The sequence below is a fragment of the Capra hircus genome, chromosome 21 (assembly GCF_001704415.2).
Source record: "Capra hircus breed San Clemente chromosome 21, ASM170441v1, whole genome shotgun sequence".
Classification (NCBI taxonomy): Eukaryota; Metazoa; Chordata; class Mammalia; order Artiodactyla; family Bovidae; genus Capra; species Capra hircus.
The window spans coordinates 48,636,721-48,663,497 of NC_030828.1; the positions used below are offsets into that span (position 1 = coordinate 48,636,721).

General features: G+C 33.9%; 1 protein-coding gene and 1 pseudogene across 14 annotated transcripts in view; one reads left to right on the top strand and one right to left on the bottom strand.

Moving 5' to 3' along the window:
- Positions 1-26,777, top strand: part of CTAGE5 (CTAGE family member 5, ER export factor) — a 96,816-nt gene that overhangs the window by 42,297 nt on the left and 27,742 nt on the right. For 8 of the 14 annotated variants that reach the window (XM_018066281.1, XM_018066279.1, XM_018066289.1 and 5 more), the window contains 15 exons: positions 3,554-3,575; positions 3,663-3,751; positions 8,962-9,033; positions 10,534-10,560; positions 11,107-11,217; positions 11,866-11,937; positions 12,990-13,094; positions 17,259-17,381; positions 19,005-19,125; positions 20,558-20,604; positions 21,347-21,437; positions 23,903-24,041; positions 24,684-24,785; positions 25,793-25,853; positions 26,395-26,430. In XM_018066281.1, the coding sequence (XP_017921770.1) occupies positions 3,554-3,575; positions 3,663-3,751; positions 8,962-9,033; positions 10,534-10,560; positions 11,107-11,217; positions 11,866-11,937; positions 12,990-13,094; positions 17,259-17,381; positions 19,005-19,125; positions 20,558-20,604; positions 21,347-21,437; positions 23,903-24,041; positions 24,684-24,785; positions 25,793-25,853; positions 26,395-26,430 (1,218 nt within the window). The remainder of the gene's footprint in view (positions 1-3,553; positions 3,576-3,662; positions 3,752-8,961; positions 9,034-10,533; positions 10,561-11,106; positions 11,218-11,865; positions 11,938-12,989; positions 13,095-17,258; positions 17,382-19,004; positions 19,126-20,557; positions 20,605-21,346; positions 21,438-23,902; positions 24,042-24,683; positions 24,786-25,792; positions 25,854-26,394; positions 26,431-26,777) is intronic. The other 6 variants (XM_018066282.1, XM_018066280.1, XM_018066290.1 and 3 more) reach the window with 1 other exon arrangement.
- LOC102188445 lies at positions 1,072-2,760 on the bottom strand (annotated as a pseudogene).

The following is a 26,777-nucleotide window of genomic DNA, read 5'->3' on the forward strand; positions in this document are numbered from 1 at the left end:
TCTTTTCCCATCTTTATATTTTCCAGTCTTTCTGTGGTCTTTTACTTAATGTATGTACTCTACGGATTTCTCTATTTTATTGGAGTATAGTTGATTTGCTATGTTGTGTTAATTTCAGGCATACCGCAAAGTGATTCAGTTCTGTATGAATTTTTAAAAATATTTAATCCAAAAATCTCTGTGTTTTCACTGAGTTTACTGTATCTACATGTTATGATTATTGATTACTGATGTATTTGGACCACTTTTTCCTAGCGTATTTTATTAATTTATTCCACTTTTTATATATTTCTTTTCAGTTCTTTCTGCATTCATAAAGTAAATTTTCCTAACGAGAAGACAAGAACCTTATTTAGCATACTCTCACATCCCTTGGTCTCTTTCACTTTCCAAACTACTTTCATGTTGGTATAATCTAGAATTTTAGTTCTAAAAATATTTCTCTTTTCTTTTTACTTTCTTCTCCACCCCTTCTCCATCCCTGAAGACAACAATAAATATTACGAAGATATTTGATCATCAATAATTGACATATCTCTTGTAGGGTCTCCTGGATTTAATTCTTCTCATATTTGGATACTTCTTTCTAAATTGTGTTTAGTATTGGTCTTTGTATGGTAAAACTTTTGTATGCTTGAGGATGTTTGAATTAAGTCCTTATGCTGGAACAGCAGTTTGTTTGATTTAAGCATTCTGGGTCTAAATTTTCATCCTGTTAATACTTTAATATCCTTTACTTCCTTGTCTTTTTATATCTAATGTTACTTATTGAAAGGTCTCTTGTCAGTGTGATTCTTATTCATTTGTAAGAGGCTTTTGATATCCTTATTTCAATATAATTTGTTTAGACTTGACTGTTTTCTTACTTCTTCTTTGAATTATCTTAAATATTTAAATATGAAATCTTTTATATTTTTTAATTCTGAGAAGTTTTTTCTGCATTATACATGTTTTTTTTTTTCTCTTTGGGACTATTGCTGTTTAAGATGTTGGCTCTTCTCACTTCCCTATCTCTTTAACAATTTTTTCTCCATTTTTTTTTAATGCTTTACTGTTACTTTTTTTTTTAAATTTTAAAGAAAAAGTTTATTGAAGATCTGAAAAACAATTTCTGAAAGATTAACTTTTCCAGAAAACTGTAGCTACACAATGCATTGAGTCTATCATGTTAAAACGTGCATTAGACACAAATACAAACACCATGAAACAAGCCACCGTTCTTCAGCAATTGAGCAAAGATAAAATGCCTAAAGAACAATATGGATGGATAACTCACAAAGGACGGGCTCTTTACTTTAAGCACCATAAGAAAAAGGGGAGCACAAATGGATGAGTGTTTTCAGTTATGTACACTGAATTGAGCTTTTGGCACTAGGAATCAGAGCATTGTGTCATATAGCATTAACACATATTATAAAAGTGCGTAGTGTCAGAGGAATAGAAACCACCAGTGTTCAAAAGCAGCTTTGTCAACTAAGCAATAAAACACTCTACAGTATGTCTCTCTGTTGTCCATCACTGAATACACTGGCAGCAACTTTGAAATGAAAAAAAGGAAAGAAAAAAGGAGCTGTAACTCCTTTTATTTTCTCTGTTTAAAATCAAACAGAAAACAAACATCAATTTTGTTATGCGTGAACATTTCCAAAGTACATTTTTGTACAAAAGAAGGACTAAGAAACAAAAAGGTGTTCATAGAGATCAAATGTGGGTGGGTGCAGGTGCCTCACACGGCTTTCCGATGGTACTCAGGGGAGCCACTTCATAATGGCTGGCACTAAACAGAATTGTGGAGTTCTTTGCTAGGTATTTTAGGAAACTGTGAAGATAATTCAGTAATAAGGCAATGCTCTTTTCATCCAGAGGTGTATAGGCCAGCATTGCTCCAATTCTTACAGTCTCAGAAGACGTGGCACTCCGTACACCTGGGTGCATCAGGGTGGTCCGCAAGGATCTCAGAGTACTGTGGCCTCTCAAATTTGTAGAGCAGTTGAGTGCCCAGCATCACATGGACGTACTCCTTTTTCCCAGCCACAGCCTCATTGACTGCATACTCCTTATTACCTGATCTGTGTTTCCTCAAGATTTCTTGTAATTTGCATAATCCTCTAAAATGGAATCCACATTCTTCTTGGCAGGAAGATAAAAGAGCTGTTTTTGCTGGGTAATTAAGTCCCAGTCATCAACAAGCCATGGTTTCAGTTCTTGAGGAATCTTTAACTTCAGCTCTGCTCATGAATGTTTCCTGGTTTTCAACAGTAGGATCTACTCGAGCCCTTTTCTTGCAGGGAGGCTGAGGTGTCTCCCCAATGCTGCCACCATCTCCATTTCCAGATGTCTTCTGTTTGTTCTTTTTTGTTTTCACTTCAGCGTTTTTCTGCTGCAGCCCAGCAGTCTTCTTTCCCGGGGCAGCCCCTCACATCTTCCCCTCTGCATACTGCTTTTGATTGGCTTTTTTGAAGTTCTTGTTGTTTCTGCAGAAACGTGTACTTGAGTACTCTGCTTTCTGGAACCCATTCACCCCAATTTTTATTCCAACCACTGTACTGTATAAAGTATTTTACTTGGTTATCCTTTATGGCAACTTTTACACACTTTGCTTCATAAAGAAGAGGCCTATGAAAGCACAGCACTCTCTCACCTCCTGGAATTTAGGCTTCGGGTCCTGTTTCGGCACCATGTATAAGAGATTCGTCGCTGCCATCTCCTCCTGTTACTTTTTGAGATAGTTTCTGAATCTGTTTCAGTTCACTAGTTGTTCCTCATGTAACTAATTATACTGTACCTTGACTTTTAAATCTTGTTTTATTTAATTTTATTCCTGTATATCTTGTGTAGATTATCTAAGTCCTCATTGCTTTTTTTTCTCAGTACTGAAATGGCAACCCACTCCAGTATTCTTGCCTCGAGTATCCCAGGGAGGGGGAGCCTGGTGGGCTGCTGTCTATGGGGTCGCACAGAGTTGGACATGACTGAAGTGACTTAGCAGCAGCAGCAGCGGCAGTAGCACTTGTTTATTCTGGCCCTTGTGGGCCATTTGGCCAGTGAAGGGGGAGCAGGCATGTCCCCATTGTTTTTTAGTCCTAAGCCTGAACCTCTTATAAATTGAAATTTTCCCTTTATTGTTTGAAAGAGAGGTTAAAGAAGAAAAAAGTTTTTTTACTTTATAGTCAGCAGATCCATGGCCCCATGGTAACATTTTTCAAATTGTGTTATTTTAGATATTAGTTCTAGGGGAGATGATAGGGGCTTCTTTAAGTAGTTTGTTTTGGGGTCAAATATGTTTGAGGAGCAGTGGGCTAAATGAAATGAAACAGGTATTTTTAAGGTAGAGTTATTTCAGAGCCTTTATTATGCTAATAAATAATGTGAGTCTTCAATGAGGGGACTTTAATATGTAGTATTATTTTCTCAATGGAAATAGAAAACTTTTTGGCTAGCTCATGTTATACTAAAAGTAATAAGAAACACTTTGTCAGTAGCAGTTAAGTAAGTTATATTTGCCTGAATGTATGTTTGTTTTAATGTAATTTTTGTTAAAAATTTGTTTCAGGTTAGAAGCCGGATTTATGTGGGTAAGCTCTTTTTTCTATTTTAGATCACATCATTGTTGTTTGTAATTAAATAAACTTAAAAACATGATAACATTAACTCTTTTTTAGGGAGAGAGAAAAAGCTTGCTGTAGAACTTTCTACACTGATTGAAGAAAAATGTAAACTGCTTGAAAAATTTAGCATTGTTCAAAAGGAGGTAAGACATTTTTAAAAATGTTGACATTCATGTTAGGATCCTCTAGGATCCTTACTTTACAGTGCAGGTATTTCTGTGTAAGTTTAAGATTATTAATGCTTTGTTTGCAAAGTATGAGACTTCAGTTGCTTTCATATAACCAGTCTAAATTGTAACCGTTGTGATTGGTGCATAGTGATGTCTCATTGTGATTTCGGTTTTTGTTTCCCTGACCGATGAGGTTGAGCACCCTTTGATGTTTTATTGACCATTTGGATATATCCTTTTTGTTTCATGTTGCCTAGTTAATTTTTTTTCACATTTTAAAAATTATCTTTTATCTTTCGAAAATCTTTGGTTATCTTTTTCCTTTTGGTATATATATTTTTCCTATATTTTGGATACAAGTCCTTTGTCAGATACATGTATTACAAATATCTTCTACTCTGTGGTTTGCCTTTATATTTCAAGTGGTGTCTTGGTAAGCAGAAGTTCTTATTTGTAACAGTCTAATTTGTCAATCTTTTCTTTATGATGACTGCTGTTTGTTTCCTACTTAAAATTTTTTCTCTTTTTTGGCCTACTCAAGAATATGGAGATATTCATCTGTGTTATCTTTCAGAAACTATTTTTTTTTTTTTACTTTTCTTACTTAGTCTTTTTATTAGTTTGATAGGACTGTTATAACACAATACCATGAACTGGATGACTTACATAGAAATTAAGTTTTTCACGGTTCTGGAGGTTCGACGTCCAGGGTCAAGGTGGTGACTGGTGTGGTTTGTGCTGAGGCCTGTCATCTTGACATAACCGCCAGCCTCTTAGTCTCTTCTCACATTGTCTTTTCTCTGTGCAGGTGCGTGTTTCTGATGTCTCTCTGTGTCCAAACTTCCTTCACTTGTAAGGGTACCAGTCAGACTGGATGAGAGCCTATCTTAATACTACGGGCTCATTTTGGCTTAATGCCCTTTGAAAGGCCTGTCTTCAAATACAGTCACATTTTGAGGTATTCGGGCTTCAACAAACACATATTGAGGCGAAACTCAGTTCAACCCCAAATTACTCAGTCTCTAATCCATCTAGAATTGTGTCTGTGATGTAAGATTTAGTGGTTAGTATTTCATATTTTTCATATGGCTGCTGAATATACGAGTACCATTGATTAAAAGGCCATCTTTCCCCTATAGTGTTGTCTTAAATCTTGCGACTGTGTATATCTGAGTCTGTTTTTATAATATTTTCTGTTCTGTTGGTCTATTTTATATGTATATATACACATATATATATTTATATCAGAGAAGGCAATGGCACCCCACTCCAGTACTCTTGCCTGGAAAATCCCATGGATGGAGGAGCCTGGTAGGCTGCAGTCCATGGGGTCACTAGGAGTCGGACAACAACTGAGCGACTTTGCTTTCACTTTTCACTTTCATGCATTGGCGAAGGAAATGGCAACCCACTTCTGTATTCTTGCCTGGAGAATCCCAGGGACAAGGGAGCTTGGTGGGCTGCTGTCTCTGGGGTCGCACAGAGTCGGACACGACTGAAGCAACTTAGCAGCAGCAGCAGCAGCATATATGTATATATCTTTGCACCAATACCATGCTTTTTAAAAGCTACCTAGCTCGTCTTGGTATCTGACAGTGTAAATCACCAGACTTGTTTTTCGAGATTGTGTCTTTTCATATAAATTTTCAATCACTTCATCAGTTTACACATGCACATAGCCTGCTAGGAATTTGGGATTACATTGACTATATAGATTACTTTGAAAAGAATTTACATTTTTATAATGTTGAGTATTTATCGATGGAACATGGTATATCCCTCTAATTATGCCTTTTAAAAATTCTCAGTGTTGTTTATACATTTTTGTGTTGAGGTCTTACATATCTTTTCTTAGATTTATTCCCTGGTATCTGAGGGTTTTGAAACTATTATAGTAGTTTTTTAAACAGCTCTGTTGGGATATAACTCACATACTATACTGTTTACCAATTTAAATTATACAAATGAATATTTATATAATTAGTATATTTTAGTATACTTTAGTATATTTAGTATACTTTTAGTTTGTTTACTAACCAAAAAAGATATAAAAACGAAATGTTTTTGAACATATTTTGTACACCCTAAAGGAGCCCTGCACCTCTTAGCTGTCACCCTTCACCCAATCTCCCCTATTCCCAAACTCTAGACCACTTACCCACTTTCTATTTCTATAAACTTGCCCACTCTGGATTCCATTTCACGTTAATGGAATGATATATATAACATGTGCTTCGTTCTGACTAGCTTTTTAAACCTAACATAATGTTTTCAAGACTCATCCATGTTGTAGCAAATATCAGTACTATATATATCTTTTTTTGCCAAATAATATTCCTTACCACAATTGACATATCCATCTTTCAATTGATGGTCATTTGGGTTATTGTACTTTTTGGCTGTTATAAATGATGCTGCTGTGGACATTCTTGTACAAATTTTTGTGTGAATATACATTTTAAGTTATTTTGGGTATATACCTAGGAGTAGAATTGTTGGATCTATATTTAACTTTTTGAAGAACTGCCGTATTGTGTTTCACAGTGGCCGTGCTAGTTTATATTTCCACCAGCAGCTTGTGAGTGTTCCATTTTCTCCACATCTTTCCCAATACTTGTTATTATGTCTGTTTGATTATAGCCATCCTAATAGATGTGAAGTGTTGTCTCAATGAGGTGTTTGTTTTTTTAAATTTTATTGAAGTATGGTTGACTTACAGTGTTGTTCAGTGAGGTTTGAATGTACATTTCCCTCATAGCTAGTGATTTGAACATCATACAGATAGGTTTTTCTTTTTTTTAATCAGTCTAAAAAATTTTTTAGTTAGACTATTTAGTTCATTTGCATTTAATATAATTTCTAATTTATTAGAGGTCAAATCTACGATCTTAACTATTTTTCTATTTGACCCATCTGTCCCACATGCCTTTTTCTCTTCTATTTTTGGATTGAAACAGTTTTAAACTAATTCAATATTTTCTACATCAGTGGGTTTGTTAGTTATGGATTTTATTTTTTTAATGGTTATGTTTGAGATTGTAGTGTATATTTTTAAATTATTGAGTTCTAATATAAATTTGTGCTATTATAATACTGCTTAATGAATAGTGCAAAGATCTAAGAATGCTTTAATTCCACTTGCCCCTTTTGCATTATATTTTGCCTTTATGTTTATATAAACCCCCAAATAATTTTATTATTCTTTGAGATAGTCAAGATTCATTTGGATTTATCCACACATTTATTCTTTCCATTACTTTTCATTCTTCCCTTCCTTTCCAGCTTCCCTCTGAGGTGATTTTTTCCCTCTTAAAGGATAGAAGGACCTCCTGTTCTTTTTTTCTGTAACATACTGTCGATAACTCTTAGTTTTTGTCTGACCATGTCTTTATTTCTCTGTTTTGTATAATGTTCTCTATAGAAGTCTGAGTTGGCAGTTATTTTCTTTAAGCACTTTGGGGACACCTCATTTTACTTTTTTTTTTTCTTGGCATGTTGTTTGTGGGTCAAAGTCAGCTATAAGTTTTATTGAAATTTGGTGTTATGTCTTTTTTTGAATTATATTTCTCTTTCAATTTCAAAACTTGAAGTATAGTTTTCAGTAGTTAAATGGACATTCTTAAATATGCAGTTCTTTTTATTTTCACAGGTGTGTTTGCCCAGGAATCTACCTCCCTCATTGATACATAAAACATTTCTATCACCTTTGTATTTCCCTTGTCCTCATTTTCGTTCAGTCCCATACCCCTGCCAGCAACCACTGTTTATATTTCTATCTCCATAAATTAGTTTTTGTCTATTTTAGAGTTTCTGTAAATGAAATCATACTTTTTTGTGTCTGGCTTTTTTTTAGGTAGCATTGTATTTTTGAGATTCACTAGGTTGCATATAGTAATTTTATTTTTTTAACTTGAAAGTAAATTTGCATTATATCAACATACCACATTTTCTTTTATCCGTTTACCTCTGAATGTGGTTATTTGGCTATTATGAAAAAAGTTGCTATGATCTTTTTACCTTTTTTTGTGTGTGGGTATATGTTTTTATTTCTCTTCTGTAAGTATCTTAGAATTGGTGGGTCATATGGCAGGAAGTGTATAACTTTATAAGAAACTATGTGCCTATTTTTATGATTTTATCTTTGATTTTCAACAGTGTTACTAGCTGTATGGATGTGGTGTCTTCTGTTATTCATCCCTGGGCTTCATGATGTTCCAGAATCTGTGGCTTAATGTCTTATTTGTTTTGGAATTCTCTTGATCATAACTTTTTCAAATACTGTTTTTGCTCTTTTTTCTTCTCTTGCTGGGATTCCAGATACTTGTATTTTAGCTTTTTACTGTATCCCACATATCTCTTATGTTCTTTCCTGGATTTCTTATCTTTTTGTTCACACTTCAGTCTGGATATTTTCTTCTGATCTAGCTTCCATCTTACTGATTGTCTTCACCTATGCCTGTTGCTGCTGCTGCTGCTGCTAAGTTGCTTCAGTCGTGTCTGACTCTGTGTGACCCCATAGACGGCAGCCCACCAGGCTCTCCCGTCCCTGGGATTCTCCAGGCAAGAACACTGGAGTGGGTTGCCATTTCCTTCTCCAGTGCATGGAAGTGAAAAGTGAAAGTGAAGTCACTCAGTTGTGTCTGATTCTTAGTGACCCCATGGACTGCAGCCTACCAGGCTCCTCCATCCGTGGGATTTTCCAGGCAAGAGTACTGGAGTGGGGTGCCATTGCCTTCTCCGTCACCTATGCCCAATCACCTTTTAAACCTTCTTAATTTCATCTGTTGCCTTTTTTGGTTCTAAAGGTTGTGTGGCTTTTTTTGTAGTTCTTTTTCTTTGGCTCAATGATTGTCTTTTAGTTCCTCTTATATATTAAGCTTACTTATTTTGTTGTCTGAAGGAGAACTCTGTTACTTGAACCCTCTAAGATTGTCTTTTTCTCTTGTTCATTTTTTCTCTTCATTCTCACTCAGATCTTGTTTTCTTGAATGCTGGATTTTTCCATGTTGAGTATCAATAATATTATAATATAAATTATTGTGGTAAATTTGAAGCTGTGGATGATGCTGTCTTTCTGCAGTGAGGTTTTAGTGTTGTTTTTCATGGAATTGGTGGGTCAGGGGGCAGGTATAGTTTGGAATAAAATTTATAGTACTTTTACTTACAGTGTTGCTTTCTTTCAGTATGAAAGCTTAGAGTCATCTTTAAAGGATGCCAGCTATGAGAAGGAGTCAACAGAAGCACAAAGTTTGGAGGTAAGAACAAATAGATACTTATAAAAGTTAAAGGAAAGGTTCTTTCTAAATGACATAAACTTTAAAAGTCATGTATCTTCTCAAAACTCACATTTCTTGGATATTAAAACTTAAAGAAATTTAAGTTAAATATAAGAAATAAAATGTTATAAGTAGCATAACGTATTTTAAAATTTTGAGCCTTTGTTGATGATTTGTTTTGAGTGAAGCATATTCGGTTGACTAGCATCTAGAGTTATATAGAGGCTCTTAATTCTTCATTTCTGGGAAATGTATTAAGATAATCATTCTTTTTTTGGCTCGGTTTGCTCCAGGAAGGAAAAATAGAATTCACTTTCATAAATTTAGGAATAGTTTGAAATAATAATTATGTAAGTTGAGGCAGTTCTTGCCTTTCCCTTATCAAAGGGTTAGGAGCTGACTAGAATGTTACACACAGTGATGTGCTGGTATCTAAAAAGTAGGAGCCTTCATTTGTAAATACCTGCTGAGTTCTGTTGTGTAAATACTCCTCCCATGACCAATTTCAAGGTACCAACATGATGCCACTGAATGTGCAGTTTGGAAGAAATACAGAGTTGGGTCTCCTGAGCCAGGTTTGATTTGGCTAATAATAAGGAAGCGAAGTGCAATAATCTGTCATTTAGCTAAGTTATGATGGATAAGGGTTTGTAATAGAAGTGTCATGATACTATTTAGAGATGGAAGTGTTGTAAAAAGCATAGTAATATTAAAATAGAAAATGATGGACTTCCTACCTTTGGTATGTGTTCAGTTTAGCTTGGCGTTCTCCATCACTGATGTCTATAATCATCAAAGCATATGGATCAGAATTTCCTAGTAGAGTCCAAAGGAAGTCATAAATTGAATTCCAAATAAAATTGAATTCTTAACCTTTTTTTTTCTTTATGTTACTGATTAATATTCTCAGGAACTTGTTGAAATTATTATATTTTTATAATATTTTATTTATTTATTTTATTTGTAATTTATTAGATTAAATAAAATAGAATTTCACAAGGAATTTAATATGCTGGCGAAAGAACAAAAACTGAAGAGCAAATATGTTTACTTAAGCTTTGCAATGTTGTAGATAAAATAAAGCACACCAATTTATTCTTAGCATTGCATTTTTACTTTAAAATGAATATTTTGGAAGTTTTTCTCTAATTTTAATAGTTTTTTGGAACATACAGTGTTTATTTTCAAGATTGGTAAACATAGTTGAATATAAACTATAATGTGGTACAGTTACAAAAATTGCTATTTGAATCTGTAGATAAAATCCAAATATCCGGGTAATTTTGATTCAAGTAAGAGAACTCATACAATCAGGTAGTCAAATTTGGGAAAATATATACATATATATATTTTTACTATATATATGAATATATGTAAATATGCTTTTTAACCAGTATGATATAATATGTACTTATTTTACTTTTATTTTGGCCTGCATTAAGTTCTTTGATTCTTTTGGTTTATTTTTCTTTTAACAAGTTTGTTGAAGGATCACAAATATCAGAGGTATGTTTATTTCAGTATTTAAATTCCAATTGGATAATCCAATAACTAATCATTTAAAATTAAAAAGAAAATATGTCTTAATTCAGTGTAGAATATTATCTTGATTGTCTTTTGAGTTTATTTTTGATTTTATGTATTGAATTATATGAAATTAGACTTTTTCTCATTGCTTCTTTTATAATGTTTTAGAGCAGAAGCTGGCAAACTAGGCTCTGAGCTCTCCACCTGTTGTTGTAAATAAAATCTTACTGAAACATGGCCATGTTCATTCGTTTAGGTGTTGTCTCTGCTTTCTCACTACATATATATATGACTTTAGATGGAACAGAAACTGCATGGCTTTCAAGCCTAAAATATTTACTGTCTCTTTACAGAAAAAGTTTGCTAACACCTGCTAGTATTGCTGTTATTTCAGTGTTATGAAAATGAACAAATATATAAACTAGACTTATTTAACTTATAGTGTGTGGTTTTGATTACATTCATCTGATTTATCTTCACCAAATATTCCTATGACTGTCTTACAAAGTTTTCTTCCTCTTTCAGGCATTCTATGAAAAGCTGACTGGGTCCAAATCTGAACTTGAGGATGAAATACTCATTCTAGAAAAAGAGTTAAAGGAAGAGAAATCTAAACATTTGAAGCAAGATGAGTTGGTAGGACTTTTGTGTTTGAGGAGACTGTAGGAAAAAGAAAGTTATTGAGTTAAAAAAAATTATATGATATCGGTTAAAGTATTACATGCACTGTAAAAAGAAAAAAGTCCAAAGAATACAGAAGGCTATAAAGTGGAGAATAAAATTTTCTGGATCCTGTAGCTCTTTTCATTTGTTAGAGTTAACATTATTATGTTACATTTCTTGCATATTCTTATAGAAATTTTCTATTTGCACTATGGAATAGCTCACATAAATCATTTAAGTTGAATAATCACATACATAGTGGTTTTGGTTTTTTATTACTCTGAAAGTGTTTTAGGAACTTAAAATTCCCTTTATTTGTCTTTATTTTAAAATCTTTCTTAAGGATGATCTTAATGTGTGTGAGATCATTTAGTAAGATATAATGCTAGTAACCTTCTTATATATAACTTAAGTGTTAAGAAATATTAAAGATGAGTTGAAATACTGTTGTTATATAACTTTCATATAAAATCCCTTTAAACATATAGCTGTGAAGTTTTCTTAATCTGAATTCTCACTTTTGGAGCAAAAGTGTTAGGTTAATAATATACTTGATAGAAATGGCATCTTGAAAACTGGAGGAGTTCAGTAAATACTTGTTGATTGATACTGTCTTTTTAGATGTCAGACATTTCAAAAAGGATCCAGTCCCTAGAAGATGAATCCAAGTCCCTCAAATCACAAGTAGCTGAAGTAAGTTGAGTTATTTTAATAGGGCTATTGCTTTAAAAATCATTTACATTTTGCTATTACTTTTATGATTAAAGAATTAAATATTAGAATTTAGATACAGTTTTTTAAAAATGTATTTTATTTTATTATTTTTTAATTTAAATTTATTTATTTTAATTGGAGGCTGATTACTTTACAGTATTGTATTGGTTTTGCCATACATCAACATGAATCCACCAGAGGTGTAAAATTTTAAATAAAATTTAGTTTATTTTTAAACTACTTTGAAAAGTAGTTTAAAAAATTTTTATTTATTTTTGGCTGTGCTGTGTCTTTGCTGCTGTGTGGGCTTTTTCTCTAGATGTGGACAGTGGGGGCTAATTCTCTAGTAGCTATGCAAGGGCCTCTCGGTGTAGTGGCTTCTCTTGCTGGAGAGCACAGGTTCTGGGTGCATGAGGCTCAGAAGTTGCCGTACGTGGACTCAGTAGCTGTGGCTCCTGGGCTCTAGAGTATAGGCTCAATAGTTGTAGCAAACGGGCTTAGTTGCTCCTTGACACGTGGAATTGAACCTGTGTCTCTTGCATTGACAGGCAGATTCTTTACCACTGAGCCGCCAGGGAAGCGCTAGATACAGCTGTAAAATACAGAGTATCTGAGGAAAGTTCATTTTTTTCATTGAATAATATTTATTGAGCCATAGCTGTATATACTGTTCACTGTTGAAGGTGATTGGCACTTAATATTAATAGACAAAATGGACAGAAAGGCTCTTGTGGATTTTAAGTTCTAGTAAGAGAGACAATAGAAAGTTAATTAAAGTTGCCAGGTAGTACATAGAAGGTTATGAGAGGTTAAATCATTTGCCCAAAGTCATGTGGCAGGTTAGTGGCAGAGCAGCTAGGCCTTGAGTGACTAGACCTTGAGTTTAAGCCAGCCTTTTTTCTGCTATAGCATGCTGCCTCTCCTATTAATATTGGCACGTTTTAAACTTTAATTCCATGTTTCAAGGAGTGTGTATAAAAAAGGGCTGTTAAACTAATTCTTGTAATCTCATTATGTTGTATTTTACTTAGGCCAAAACAACCTTCAAAATATTTCAGATGAATGAAGAACGACTTAAGATAGCTATAAAAGATGCTCTGAGTGAAAATTCTCAGCTTCAAGAAAGCCAGAAACAGGTTTGTACTGTAAAGGGACTCCTCAACTTGTGAGTATATAATTATAAATGTTCTGGGCATACTCATGACTGACTCATGCTAGGGGCAAAAGTGGGCTATTTCCGGAAACCACAAGAGCAGGGCGATCTCCTATGTATCCTATGGTGTCTCTTTTGTGTGGGATACAAAGGTCTATATTCCTGGAACCCTCTTCCCCCAGGAGTGAAAGTAAGCCTGGACACTCACCATTTTGATAATAATAGCAAATAGCATTTAGCACAAAGCTTCAAAGCCAGATTGTAGGAGAGCAGAGAATATGATGAGAGTTACTGCAGCTAGGGGCCTAAAGGCAGAAGTGGTCGTGGTGGCAGATATAGTAAAGGATTTAACTTTTGTCTTCTTCCTCCTCACATATGTAGACACTGCCACATACCCAAACATATTTGCTCTCCAACTACTCTCCCAATACAGTTAGGATTTTTCAGTGGGAATTTTTTTTAATGATAACATTATTTATAATTTTCTAAACATTGTTCACAGCTGAGTCACATGATGTGCTCTGATTATGTGTTCTGTTTCACTCAACTTTTTATTTGCCATAGAGTTAATAATGGTCTTGTTTTATACCTATCTGTAATTTATCTGTGTTTCAATCATAAATGTCTCTTTTAGAGATTATGTAAATATTTTGTGTGTGCAAAGGCTTTGGTTAATCTAATTTCATTTTTCCCTTGAAGCAGTACTTCCTGGGGCCTTCCATCCTCCTAGTTCAGTAGGGACTTGTTCTCTAGGTCTGTTATATTTCTGCCGTTCTGAGATTTCACTTCACCCCTATCCTTTGACTTGTCTTTCTTCTGTGTTGGATCTTCCATTTCCTATGTCATGCGTGTACTTTGTGTGGTAAATTCTCTTGATTATCTTCCTGAGAAAAAGCATAGGAGGAAACTTTTTAAGAAGTTTCACGACTTAGAATGTCTTCTCTCATACTGTTAACATTTTGGTTGGATATCTTCTGGGTTGCAATTTTTTTTTTTTCCTTGAAATTTTGACATTATTGCTCTATTGTCTTCATTTTCCAGACTTACTTGTGAGAAGTCAAGTGCTGTTTGGATTATTGAACCTTTTTTGTTACCTACTCTTTTCCCCTGTGGAAAATTTTAGTATCTTTCCTTACTTCCAGTTCTCTGAAATTTCACAATGATATGGCTTAGTGTGGGTCTTTTCCCATATGTTTGTTGGTTACACTGTGTCTGGAAAGTCTTGCTCTTGATTCAGTTCTGGGAAATTTACTTGAATTATTTTGTTCAACGTGGGGTGTATTTTGTATGATGTATGAAATTATTTGAAAATGTCTTTTTTGGTTTCTTTATGACTATGAAACTTTTGTTCACTTGTTCTCTGATATTTTCTACTTGTGAGAATTCTTTGTTATTTTGCTTATGCTTTTTACTGATTTCATGGATGCAATGTCTTACTTTGCTGAGGATGTCATGTTTTTTTTCCCCACTCTTCTTTGATGTTTTTTTTTTTCCTGAGTTGCCTTGTTTCCTTCAAGTTCCTTTGTGTCTGCTTTAGTCTATGTCTTTTGTCTAAGATGTTTGGTGATTCATGGGTGTCTGTTTATTTAATAGTAGGGCTCTCCAAATCTAGTTGGAAGCCCTGTGTGTGTTTCTTGTGGGCCTTTCTACACAGTAGTCTGGCTAGGGTATTTCATTACTATGAAATTGGTATTCGAATACCATTTTGGTATTCAAATACCATTTTCCACAGGGATGAATCCTCCACAGTTCCTGTTTGGGGAAGTATAGGGTTGTTTGTGAACGTTGAGGTAAGCAGCTTAGTGAAGTAAGGAGGGCTGGTATCTCACTATTCAGTAAGTCAGTTTCCACTTAATGCTATTATGTTTACAGCTTATTACTCACACCTTTACCTGGGTCAGGTGTCCCAGAGTTTCAGATTCTAGCTCTCCAGAGAATAACCTTCCAGGCTTTGGCCAGATGTGTGTGTGTGTGTGTAAGTGTGTGTGCACATGCCTGTGTTTGTGCATGTAAAAGAGAGAGGGAGAGAGGGATGGCCGGAGAATTAGAGTGTTTGTGTATGTATGTGTGGGGAGATTATGGGGTTTTCTCTAACTAGTATTCATACAGACTTTTGAGTAGTCCTTCTCTTTTCATTCCATTTAGAAACTAGTACTTGTGCCTCCAAATCATGAGCCTTCCTGGTTTGTATCAAGTCAACGCTACTTTTAGACTCTACCATCTTCTGCCTTAGATTTCAGTTGTCTGGTCTTTTACCATGCTTCCATCACTTTCCACTTCTGGAACTATCTTTTTCTTCATCACATTTTGTCTTTTTCCTTATGGGTTTATGCTTTTTTTCCCCCTTAAACCTTTTTACTGTCATCTTAGTAGATTTCAGGTGAAAGTGGCTGGTATCAATACATCCTGTGTTACTTTTGCTGTGTTATGAATATAGTCAAAGGTGACCTTCTGTACACTGAAAATATTTCATCTAGATTGCCTTACTCTTTATAGCTGCTTTAATCTAACTCCTTTTGGTCATCAGAGTTTTTGAAATAAACTATTCTGTATGCACTGACTCCATGTTCTAACACATTCCTTCTTTACCCTTGTAAGATGGCTTGCTATGTATGCAGTCTCCTTAGTAACTCACTAAAGATCAGCCAGTCACCAAATCCAAGTTTTAGTCTTCAATTCTTATTTATTTTTAATCTGTCAAAATTGTCTTATTTTACTAACATCTGTGGAGAAGGACTAGTTTTTTGTGTGCCAGGCAATATGCTGATGAAGCTTTGATTTTGCCGGGAAACCCGGTAATTACTATTTAATAGAATAGAGTTTTAAAGATTAAATAAAATTGGCCTTTTTTCCATATATATGTATATATCGGCCGATTCTTTTGTAAATCACTTGCTGGTTCTGTTTTTCGGGGAGGGGACCTATTTTTCTTACTGACTTCTAAAAGCTTTTGGCATATTACAGTTATTAACCCTGTGATATATATAAATATTTCTTTCTAGTCACTTGCTTGTTTATAAATTTTAAATTTTATTTGTTATTTTTTGATTTGCAAAACTTTAAGCATTGTGTAGTTAAGTTTATCTTTTATGACAGTCTTTACCTTTTATTCATGTTGAGAAAGTTCCCCTCTGTAAAAGTCTATACAGTAAAAGATTGTTTATGCAGAATTTGATCTATTCTAGATTAGGCTATTTCTGAAGGTTAGTTAGCCATAAAATGGCACATGATTAAGAAATAAACTTTAATATAAATAAGGTATGGCATGTTATATGGGATATAAAGAATGGCAAGAAATGGCCAAATCTAACAAATGTGTCTCAGAAAGCTTTTAATTTGATATACGTTTATCATGTAAGTAGTTGAAGAATGTTAAAGTCTGTTATTTTACTTTAAAACCCACGTTTTATAAGTTCTTTGAAAAAAGGAGCCCTTCCTTCCTTCCCTCCTTTCTTTATGACACTCCTTCTTCCCCACCACCTCATTTTTTTCTCACCCTTCCTAGCAACACACTGTTGTATAATATTTATTAGTGGTGCATGCGTGCTCAGTTGCTAAGTTATGTTGGACTCTTTGGAACTCCATGGACTCTAGCCCACCAGGCTCTTCTGTCCATGGCATTTCCCAGGCAAGAATATTGGAGTGGGTTGCCATTTCTGTCACCAAGGGATCTTCCCAACCCAGGGACCAAACCCAGGTCTCCTTCACTGGCAGGCAAATTCTTTACCACTGAGCCACCGGGGAAGCCTATTTATTAGTGGTGCACCTAGGTATATATAAATAAGTGCATCTGCACCTGAGTTTGATACAATGATATGAATTACTTCTTCTTTTTGTGAGGTTCTTTTAATGGTACACCTTATATACATAAGTGTGAAAGTGAAAGTCACTCAGTTGTGTCCGACTCTTTGTGACCCCATGGACTATACAGTCCATGGAATTCTCCAGGCCAGAATACTGGAGTGGGTAACCTTTCCCTTCTCCAGGGGATCGTCCCAACCCAGGAATGGAACACAGATCTCCTGCTTTGCAGGTGTATTCTTTACCAGCTGAGCCACAAGAGAAGCCCATGAATAAGTGTACCTGCATATAAATATGATGAGATAATAAGAGTTGCTTTTCTTTTTCTTTGGGGCTTAAATTTTAGCTTTTACAAGAAGCTGAAGAATGGAGAGAACAAGTGAATGAGCTTAATAAACAGAAAATAACATTTGAAGACTCCAAAGTACATATGGAACAAGTTCTGTGTGATAAAGAAAATCAGATTAAGGTAAACAGCCCTGCTAGTTTAATGACTGAGTTAAGCCAGAACTTTATACTAATTGTGAAATATAAAAAATTTTGTTTTTAGCAGCTTTTATTTTGAGATGTACTTTTTGGCAAACATTACTAGTTGTACTGTGTTTTTATCCGTGTTGCCAAATGTTCTTTGAAAACTTGTAGATTTGTAGTGTGTATACACACACACACACACACACACACACACACACACATTCTCTGTGTCCTTTTTTCTTCTCTCTTCTGTTTTAGCCTAGGTATTTAATGAAGAAAGACAAAAGATTTTGGATTTTGGCTTTTATCTTAAGATTGCCATCTTTTTTCTTAATGAGAAGGGTTGGAAAGAATTTTATAAATTGGACAAATGAAATTATATGCATTGAATATAAATATGAATATCTTTAATGCCTAGATTAACTGGTATATGTACTTTCACAGAGATGAATATTTTAAGTAAATCTAATTGTACTTTAACTCCATTAGGAATAAGATAATTGGTATTACTGTTAAGATTTATTGATTTTTTCTCTACTTCTTGTCTCTCCCTTCTACCAGTTTTTCCTGCCTACACTTTTAAATCTTAATAGATACTCAAGGATTGTTTATTATATTAACTAATAAGATGTACAACTAACATTCTGTAACCTGCACAGTGAAGTGGATGATGTCATCTTGAAAGCTATACATTTACACTATTTACTTCACTACTAAGGATGTTTTGGGGGCTTCCTCAGTGTCTCAACAGTAAAGAATCCACCTGCCAGTGCAGGAGACCTGGGCTCGATCCCTAGGTTGGGACAGTCCCCTGGAGGAGGGCATGGCAACCCATTCCAGTATTCTTGCCTAGAGAATCCCATGGACAGAGGAGCCTCTCTAAGAAAATTCAAAAAGTACTGTAGCAAAACCTCTGATGTTCCAACTCAGATTCTGTTTTACAATTTCTTTTTCTATTTGTCAGTTGTGTCAGTTGATCCCCTCGGCTAGTTGTTTACTTGAATAAGTTGAATCTGTGAAATCTCTTTTTTCATATATCATGTACGTTACTTGGGGATTTGTTTAACTTCACACAAAATTTACTCTCACGTTAATGACTACTCTTACTGTGGCAGGTGAGAAATACCATGTAAGAAATGTTCTGTTACTGTATAGTCATGTGATACGTTTAGAAAAAATGGGCCATTACTAGGTATTATATTTATTTGATTTGGGCTTTCTTTGTAGCTCAGACGGTAAGGAATCCACCTGCAATGCAGGAGACCTGAGTTGGAAGATCACTAGAGAAACGAATGGCTACCCACTCCAGTATTGTTGCCTGGAGAATTACAGTCCATGGGGTCACGAAGAGTCGGACCTGACTGAGCGACTGACACTTTCAGTTTTCACTTTTCATATTTGATTTAAGAGTAACCAGTTGTTATTTTTAACTTGTAGACCTTAATAGTAAATAAATGTTAGTTTCTGAGAGCATTTACATATTTTATGCTGGGTAGAGAGTAGGAGCTCATGTACTTTTATCTATGTGGATTGATTTTTAGACTACAGTTGTGCATTCAGAGGTTGTAAAGCCAGCATAAGGCATTACCCTCTTTTGTTTCCCCCTTTGGTAAATGTCAAGTCTCTGACAGAGCGCTTACGAAAGATGAAAGACTGGGCTGCTGTGCTTGGTGAAGACATTGCAGACGACGATAACTTGGAATTGGAAATGAAGAGTGACTCAGAAAATGATGCGTACCTAGGTATTAAGTCATAACTCATCTTCTTTTACTGAAAATGATGACTGGCTCTGGTATATCCTTTTAGTTCCCCACGTGCTATTATAATACTCTTTATATACTTGTGTAACAAGAATGTTCCTCTCTCACTATCCCTCGTGGTTGTGTCAGCGAGGATAGCTCCGTTTCAGTAAATCTGTCTTCAGCGCCTCAGATAGATAGACTCTCAGCCTTCCTCACCTCTGTTCTTTTTATGTGTTGTACATCATAGCAGTCTTTGGCTTCCCTGGTGGCTCAGTGGTAAAGAATCCGCCTGCAATGTGGGGACCCACTTGCAATGCAGGATACGCATGTTTGATGCCTGGTTCAGGAAGATCCCCTGGAGAAGGAAATGGCAACCCACTCCAGTATTCTTGCCTGGGAAATCCCATGGACAGAGGAGCCTGGCAGGCTACAGTCCAAGGGGTCGCACGAGTTGGACATGACTTAGCGACTAAACCACCACCACGACTATAGCAGTCTTCATACTGCATCATAATTCTTTCCATGCCTGTTTTCCCCTGTACTGTCAGCTGATCAAATGGATGGGTGAGTAGTTGGAAAATTTGAGTGTTATATAAATGAATGCCTTAGGATGCATTTTTTTAGATTCTTCATATGGTGACACTACTTTAATTTTGACCATCCCAAAGTCTATTGCCGTTGCTGGTTGCAGTATGAAAACTCAGCAAAAGTTAGGTTCCCTATAGCCACTTAGTATATTTTCAGAACAGTTCTTTTGACTTTAAAAAAGAACATCTTGTTTTGATATATAGACTCACAGAAGATTGTAAGAACGGTACAAAAGAGGTCTCAGGTATCTTCATTGAGTTTCCCCCAATGATAGTTTCTCTGACTTTTGTAACCTTTCTCTTTTCTCTCCCTCCGTCCTTTATATCAGTAAAAAATGTGTTAAGGAGAAGGAGTGATTTTTTTAAAGAATTTCTTTGATGATAACATTAATGTCTTGGAAGAAAAGTACGCTCCAAAGTAAAGACATATAGTTCTGTTTGTACTTTTTTACTTCTGCTTTATCTTGTAATTAGTTATTATGAGAGAACTCATGGTTAATGTTATTTTAATTTGGAATATAATTCTGCTCATATTTTGTCTGATGAGGAATTCTAAGAATAATCGAAACTGGGGGCTAGATTTAGGTGACTACCAAATGCTTATTTTAACTCTGTTTTTGGAGTTAGTGGTGAAGAACCGTGTTACACGATACTATGATAATTCCCTTGCTCTTTTGGTTTAGCTTCCTGGGAGCAGGTCTGAGGCCGTTGTGCCTTATGTTAAATTCTTTATTGTAACAAGGGATTATAAAGCTCTAGTTGAGTGAACTAATAAAATCATTTGGCTGTCTGTTGTGGCATTGCACTGTTTTATCAAGTTATTATGATTTTGTTTTTCGTTATAGATAATCAACCAAAAGGAGCTTTGAAGAAACTGGTTCATGCTGCTAAGGTTTGCATTACTACATAAGAATATAGAGAAACAACTAAAGCATGGATTAAATCCATATATCCTAGTAACTGTTTTAAATGTCTATTTTATAGTTACCATATAAGTGATAGAAGTTTTAGAAGTGATCAGAATTTTCTTCAGTTGCTTTTTATTTTTTTTTATGGTAACTAGATATCCATATTGTTAGGTTTTCGAATTTATTGTAATAAAAATTTTCAAGGTGTGCACTCATTTCTTTGGATAAGGACTGTATTAATGTTTGCTACATATTTTCCCATACTTTCCTCTTTGGATGTTCTTTATTCTCAGGTCTCATGTTTTCTAATATTCTGTTGCCCCGTATCTTATCTTGAGAAGTACGTACTAGATTCGTTTTCTTGTGGTTTATCCCTATTCTCTTTCATCCTGGTAGTGGTATCCTGATCTTTATTGATCTATGTGAAGTTTCAGTAATGTAGTTTGAAGGGTGCTTTGATCAAAATTTATGTGCTGAAAGCAAACAGCTGCTGTTCAAACATTAATCACTGGTTTCTTTATTCCTGTTTTGAGGTTTACATGTGTTGATGACTTTGCTAACTTTCTAAGATGGAAACTCCATTGTTGGCTTGTGTAGTCTGGGCAGTAATTTCATTGGAGTGTAAAAGAGCTTCAAAGGATTAGGATGGTATATTGAGATTTTTGTTTGTTTTGGTATAATTGTTTAATGTTGCTTTTTTTCTTCTCCTTCTCCCATTCTTTGAAGTTAAGAGCTTCTTTAAAAACCCTAGAAGGAGAAAGAAACCAAATTTACACTCAATTATCTGAAGTTGATAAAACAAAAGAAGAGCTTACAGGTAGATAATCTATAGATTTACAAAGTTTCTCTAAATAAATATGTCTCCTTATAGAGAACAGAACATTACTTGAATCAACTATGGGGAGATACAATTTGATTTTTTTTTTTTACTTTTACTTTTGTTCGTTATTTGTGAAAAGTTAGTCTGAGTTTTTATTGTTGGTAAAGTCGTATCGTTTCCTCCATATTTATATAAAATCAATGGCATTATTAAAAAAAAACATGTAAAGCTGTACTTTTAATTTCAGTGTCAAATATTTGGTATGGTTTTAGTTGTTTAAAAGTAGCAAATTAAAACTTAATTAAAAAAATCTTTGTTAATTGCAAATTTGATTTTTAGTAGTGGTACTTCTATATTTCATAGATCTTTTTCTGGTACAGCTTTTTCCTCTAATGTCCTTGCATTGTATATTAACATATATGGGAATGATGTTAGACCTGTAGAACTGATGTTTTTTATCATTGAAAAGATTTGTTTTTTAATTTTGTTGATAGCATTTTTTTTCCTAAAGTGAACAAATACTGTTATGTTCCAAAATTTTAAAAGTTGATGTAAGTAACATTCCATTTTGTAAAAAAAAAAAAAAATCAGCATAACTGTTAGCAAAAAAAATGATGGAAGGACATTCTCAAATGTCAGCCATGATTCTCTTTGAATATGGGATCATGGACAGATTTCTGTTTTCTTTTTACTTATCTATATTTCCAAAAATTTCTAAAATAGGTAAACTGTGTTTATAATAAGACATCTTTTGAAAAGGTTGAACCACCAAAGGTACAGATTATTTAAAAAATTATTATTGCCCTATTCACATGGTACTGGTAGTTGGGTTATTTTTGAATTTTGAAAAACATTAATATTAACTTAAAGTTTCGCTAATGTATAGTACTAAAAGCCTATACTTTTAGTACTCCTATATGGGAGTACTAAAATCTCCTATAGGGGAGATTTATAAGAGGAAAAGATATGAAGCCTACTTTCAAGGAAGCCCTATTTTAGTCCATTAACAGGCTTTCAGTGAGGAACTTGTAGTAAGTGCTAGGATAGTAATGAATTTGCTCACCAGTTACCCCATCACTTAATATGGTATCTTGGCAAATTACTAATTTTCTAAAACTAGTATTTGGAGACTTTGTATCCCTTCTTGCAAATCTTTCTTATTTTAGGGAGTCATGAAAGATAAATTTCTATAATTGATCTTCCATTCAGAATAGAAAGGTTTTCTTCTGAATTGTTTCTCCTCTGACCCTGCCGTTTTTGATAATCATTTACAGTGTTATTTTAAGATACAGAGGATTTGAAACAAAATTGGTAAGGTAGAAGTGAAAAAATATAAGGTTTAAATGTTGGTTTAATTTTTTTTTTAAATAGAGATGATCCAATTTTAAAAGAAGTAATATCCAACATGAATGTCAGTTAAGTGACTTAACAATGGCTTGTTAGGAATTGTTAAGATGACATGGCAATGGCTTAAGGCCAAAGGTCAACAAACTTTACTGATCTATATTTAAAAATTTCTTGGAAAGACAAGCTGTGGACAATTTCCTGCACATTTAATCATTTAATATTAAGGTATTAAACTATCTTTTTGGTGTGTATATTTAATTAGTAGATGTTTTAGAATAATTATATAACATTACATAAATCAATAAAATTCTAATGATTGTTAGTATGATTTTGGAATTGTCCTGTTTAGGCAGAGTGAGTTTTGCCTTGTTTCAAGATTTGTGGTATGGTCGTGATTCATACCCATTTTCTGGGGAGATGGCACCTTAGTCTTAGAGGAGTTGAATTATGTTATGTTGAAAGAGAAATAATTTATCTAATTAGTGCATCCACTAATTATTTTATAATAATAATTAATTAGAATTGTTTATTTTAATTTTCATTGATGATTCTTTTAGGTTGAAACAAAGCTAAAATTGGTATTTTCTTTTCCAGTATTGATCTGGTGTAAGCCAGCAGGACTTTGGGGTATTCATTATCAGAAGGTCCAAATTTCTGGCTTGATTTTTAACATGTATAAAAATTTTGGCTTAAAAAGAGGCTGGGCAGAAGTATTAATTGGTAAACAACTTTTTATTAGGGAAAAAAAGATGCATTATTAATCATGTAGGAGAGATTCACAGAAAATATTAAGCTAAAGTATTTGCCGTCAAAATCCTCATCACCAAAACTTTGAGAATTTTAGTGATTTTGTCTACTAGACTGAAAATTAGATGCTAGAATTAAAGAGTACTCAAGGTTTTAGAATTTTTTTTTAAGAAATCCTTAAATAATAAAAAAAGTTATAATAATTTATGTAGTTCTTAACATGTTAAAGCGAACAAAATATCGATTTTCTGTTGGAAAGAATTTAGTTTATTAATAATTAGTTTTTGTAATTTTCATTTTTATAAAATATTAATGTATATCTCAAAATATTTGCTCCCTTAATTGTGATTTAAAAAATTTTTCTGTAGAGTGTATTAAAAATCTCCAGACTGAACAAGCATCTTTACAGTCAGAAAATACACAGTTCGAAAGTGAAACTCAAAAACTTCAGCAGAAACTTAAAGTAATGACTGAACTATATCAAGAAAATGAGATGATACTTCACAGGTAATAAATTATGTTGGTCACTCCATTGAGTGGCAAATAAAAAAGCTTAAAAATGTTTTGCATTCAGCTTATGTGATTATTTAGGCTTCCCTTGTGGCTCAGCTGGTAAAGAATCTACCTGCAATGTGGGAGACTTGGGTTTGATCCCTGGGTTGGGAAGATCCCCTGGAGAAGGGAAAGGCTACCTACTCCAGTATTTTGGCCTAGAGAATTCCACGGACTGTATAGTCCATGGGGTCACAGAGTCGGACACGACTGAGCAACTTTCACTTTCACTATGTGGTTATTCAAAGTTCTTAATTTATGATTGGGTTGCATTTCATCAGTTTATTTTAAGAAAGTTATTTGATTTTGAAACATTTTTTCTTCAGTGATAAAAATATAAATGATAATGGTGAACTCTTAAAGCTTCTGTATTAGTAGTACTGTATTGGATAAGGTGCTTTACAATTTGAGTCTATAATATTAAATTCTACACTCAGGTACATTTGTTTTTTTCTTACATGTGATGTCTTTATTGATATTTGCAGGTTGGTTTATGGGAAGCAGTAGAATAAATCACCAGTTGTGATATAATTAAAAATATACCTTTGATTATTTTATGACATACAATAACAGAAATAAAACACTTTTTGTTTTAAGGAAATTGACAATGGAGGAAAATTACCGATTAGAGAAAGAGGAGAAACTTTCCAAAGCTGATGAAAAGATCAACCATGCAGCTGAAGAGCTGGAGACCTATAGGTATGAATATATTTCACCCCTTTCTTTTTGAGGTAGGAAGGGTATCCATACAAAAGCCCAAAAGCAGGAAAAAATAATAGAGCAATAAAAAAAAAATCCCCCTTAATTTAATTATTTTTCCTTTAGATGTCTTGCTCTTATGTGATTATACAGAAAATGTAAAAAGGAAAAAAAAGTTTTTCTTTTACTCTATGTAATTCAAAATCTCTTAGATTAGTTGGATTTGAATATGGGCAATCCTATATTATGTTAAAGTTAAGAACTTTATGAATGTGACTAATTTTAAGGTCTTTCCTCTTTGGTTCACATGGGGAAGTATGTATATAATATTAATCAATTTGAGAAGTATGCTGCAAAAGGAAGAATAAGCCTTAATTGAAGTTATGAAGAAGTGTTTATAAGACCATAAATCTAGTTTTTACCTTAGCTCAATCCTTACTGAAATAGTCGATCCTAAAATAATAGAAATAATAAAAACCTAGAGAAAATAAGTGACAAGATTCAGCAGTACTCCAAATAGTTGTGATACTTCATTTTACATTAGGAAGAGCAAGCTTGGATTTTATCCAAAAGAAGTTTTTAGTCTTATAAGGTCTTTTTATAGTTTTATGAACTTTAAGTCTTTTTAGTCTTATAAAGGTAATAGCATTTTCTTTCTCAAAGATCTTTAATTTCCTAGAGTTCTATTAAGACTATAGACATCTGAATACATCTCCCAGTATGCTTCTTAAAAATGAAAATGAGCCAGTATTCCATCTAAATCTTAGGTGAACTCAAGTAGTAGTATTCCTAAAGCTTACCTAATGTTTAAATTATATCAGGAAAAAAATATGCTTTAGAACCTTGCAACTAAACCAGCACCATCAAAGGTGATGAACATGTGGAGTTCTAGCGTTCCATGAAACAAAGCAGTCTAGGTATTAAATTAATTAATATTTTCGGTAGAGATAGTGTGTTTTGTAATTTCTTAGTTTATGTTAAGTAGAATAATCACTTATTCTTTATAGAAAGCGAGCCAAAGATCTAGAGGAAGAGTTGGAGAGAACTGTTCATTCTTATAAAGGACAGGTACGTGTGTGTGTGTGTAACTTAAAACGGTGGTGATTTGTTTGAATTCATACCTGTTTTGATGCAGGAATGTAGTTAGTCTCTTGAGGTTTTGCACGTGTGGCGGAACATTTCTAGGGAGCAAAGATTCTGGGCCAAGAGACATTGTTTAAAGTTGCTATGTGAACTACTGGTGATTTGGGAATTTGAGTTGCATAAAGAAATAAACATGTGGTAGCATTAGGGTCCTACATATATATATAACCAGTCTGGCTAGTTGTCTCTTAATTGGTACCTCCTATTGTAATTGATTATTGTGTAAAACAGAAATGTACCAGACAAAAATTTCAGTTGTCTTTACAATGTTTTTCTTTTAGAAGTATAATAGAGTAGATCATATGTATATGAAAATTTGCTTTAAAATAATACTTGCTGACTTTTTAGAGATGATTGTGTTATTTCTGAGTTTATGAGTTTTATATTAAATCATAGTGGTAGGTATGAATGTTTTTTACAGAAAAAAATAGTTATTAGTAGTATTTTAATGACTTTTCTTTTTCAGGTTATTTCTCATGAGAAAAAAGCACATGATAATTGGGTAAGTATTAAATTTTCTTAGGCTTTTTTGTCAAATTGTTTTTTTTCCTAATTTAGATGCGCAGTGTAAAGGTACACTTTTATAACTGAGAAAAAAAGGTAGTGTTTAAAAAAATCAGTTTCTTTTAATTTCACCAGTAGTGGAATTACATCCCTTATGAACTAAATACTTTGTTATGATACAGTTATTCACAAAATCTGATTTTTCCTTCTCTGCTTTTAGCGTATTACTTCTTTGCAAGGAGCTTTACTCTTTGGGGCTTATACTCTGGGGGAGGTGAGGCAATGTTCGTGGACTTCTTTCAGGCAGTGTATTGCCAACTAATTACTTGTGGACAAATTTTTAAA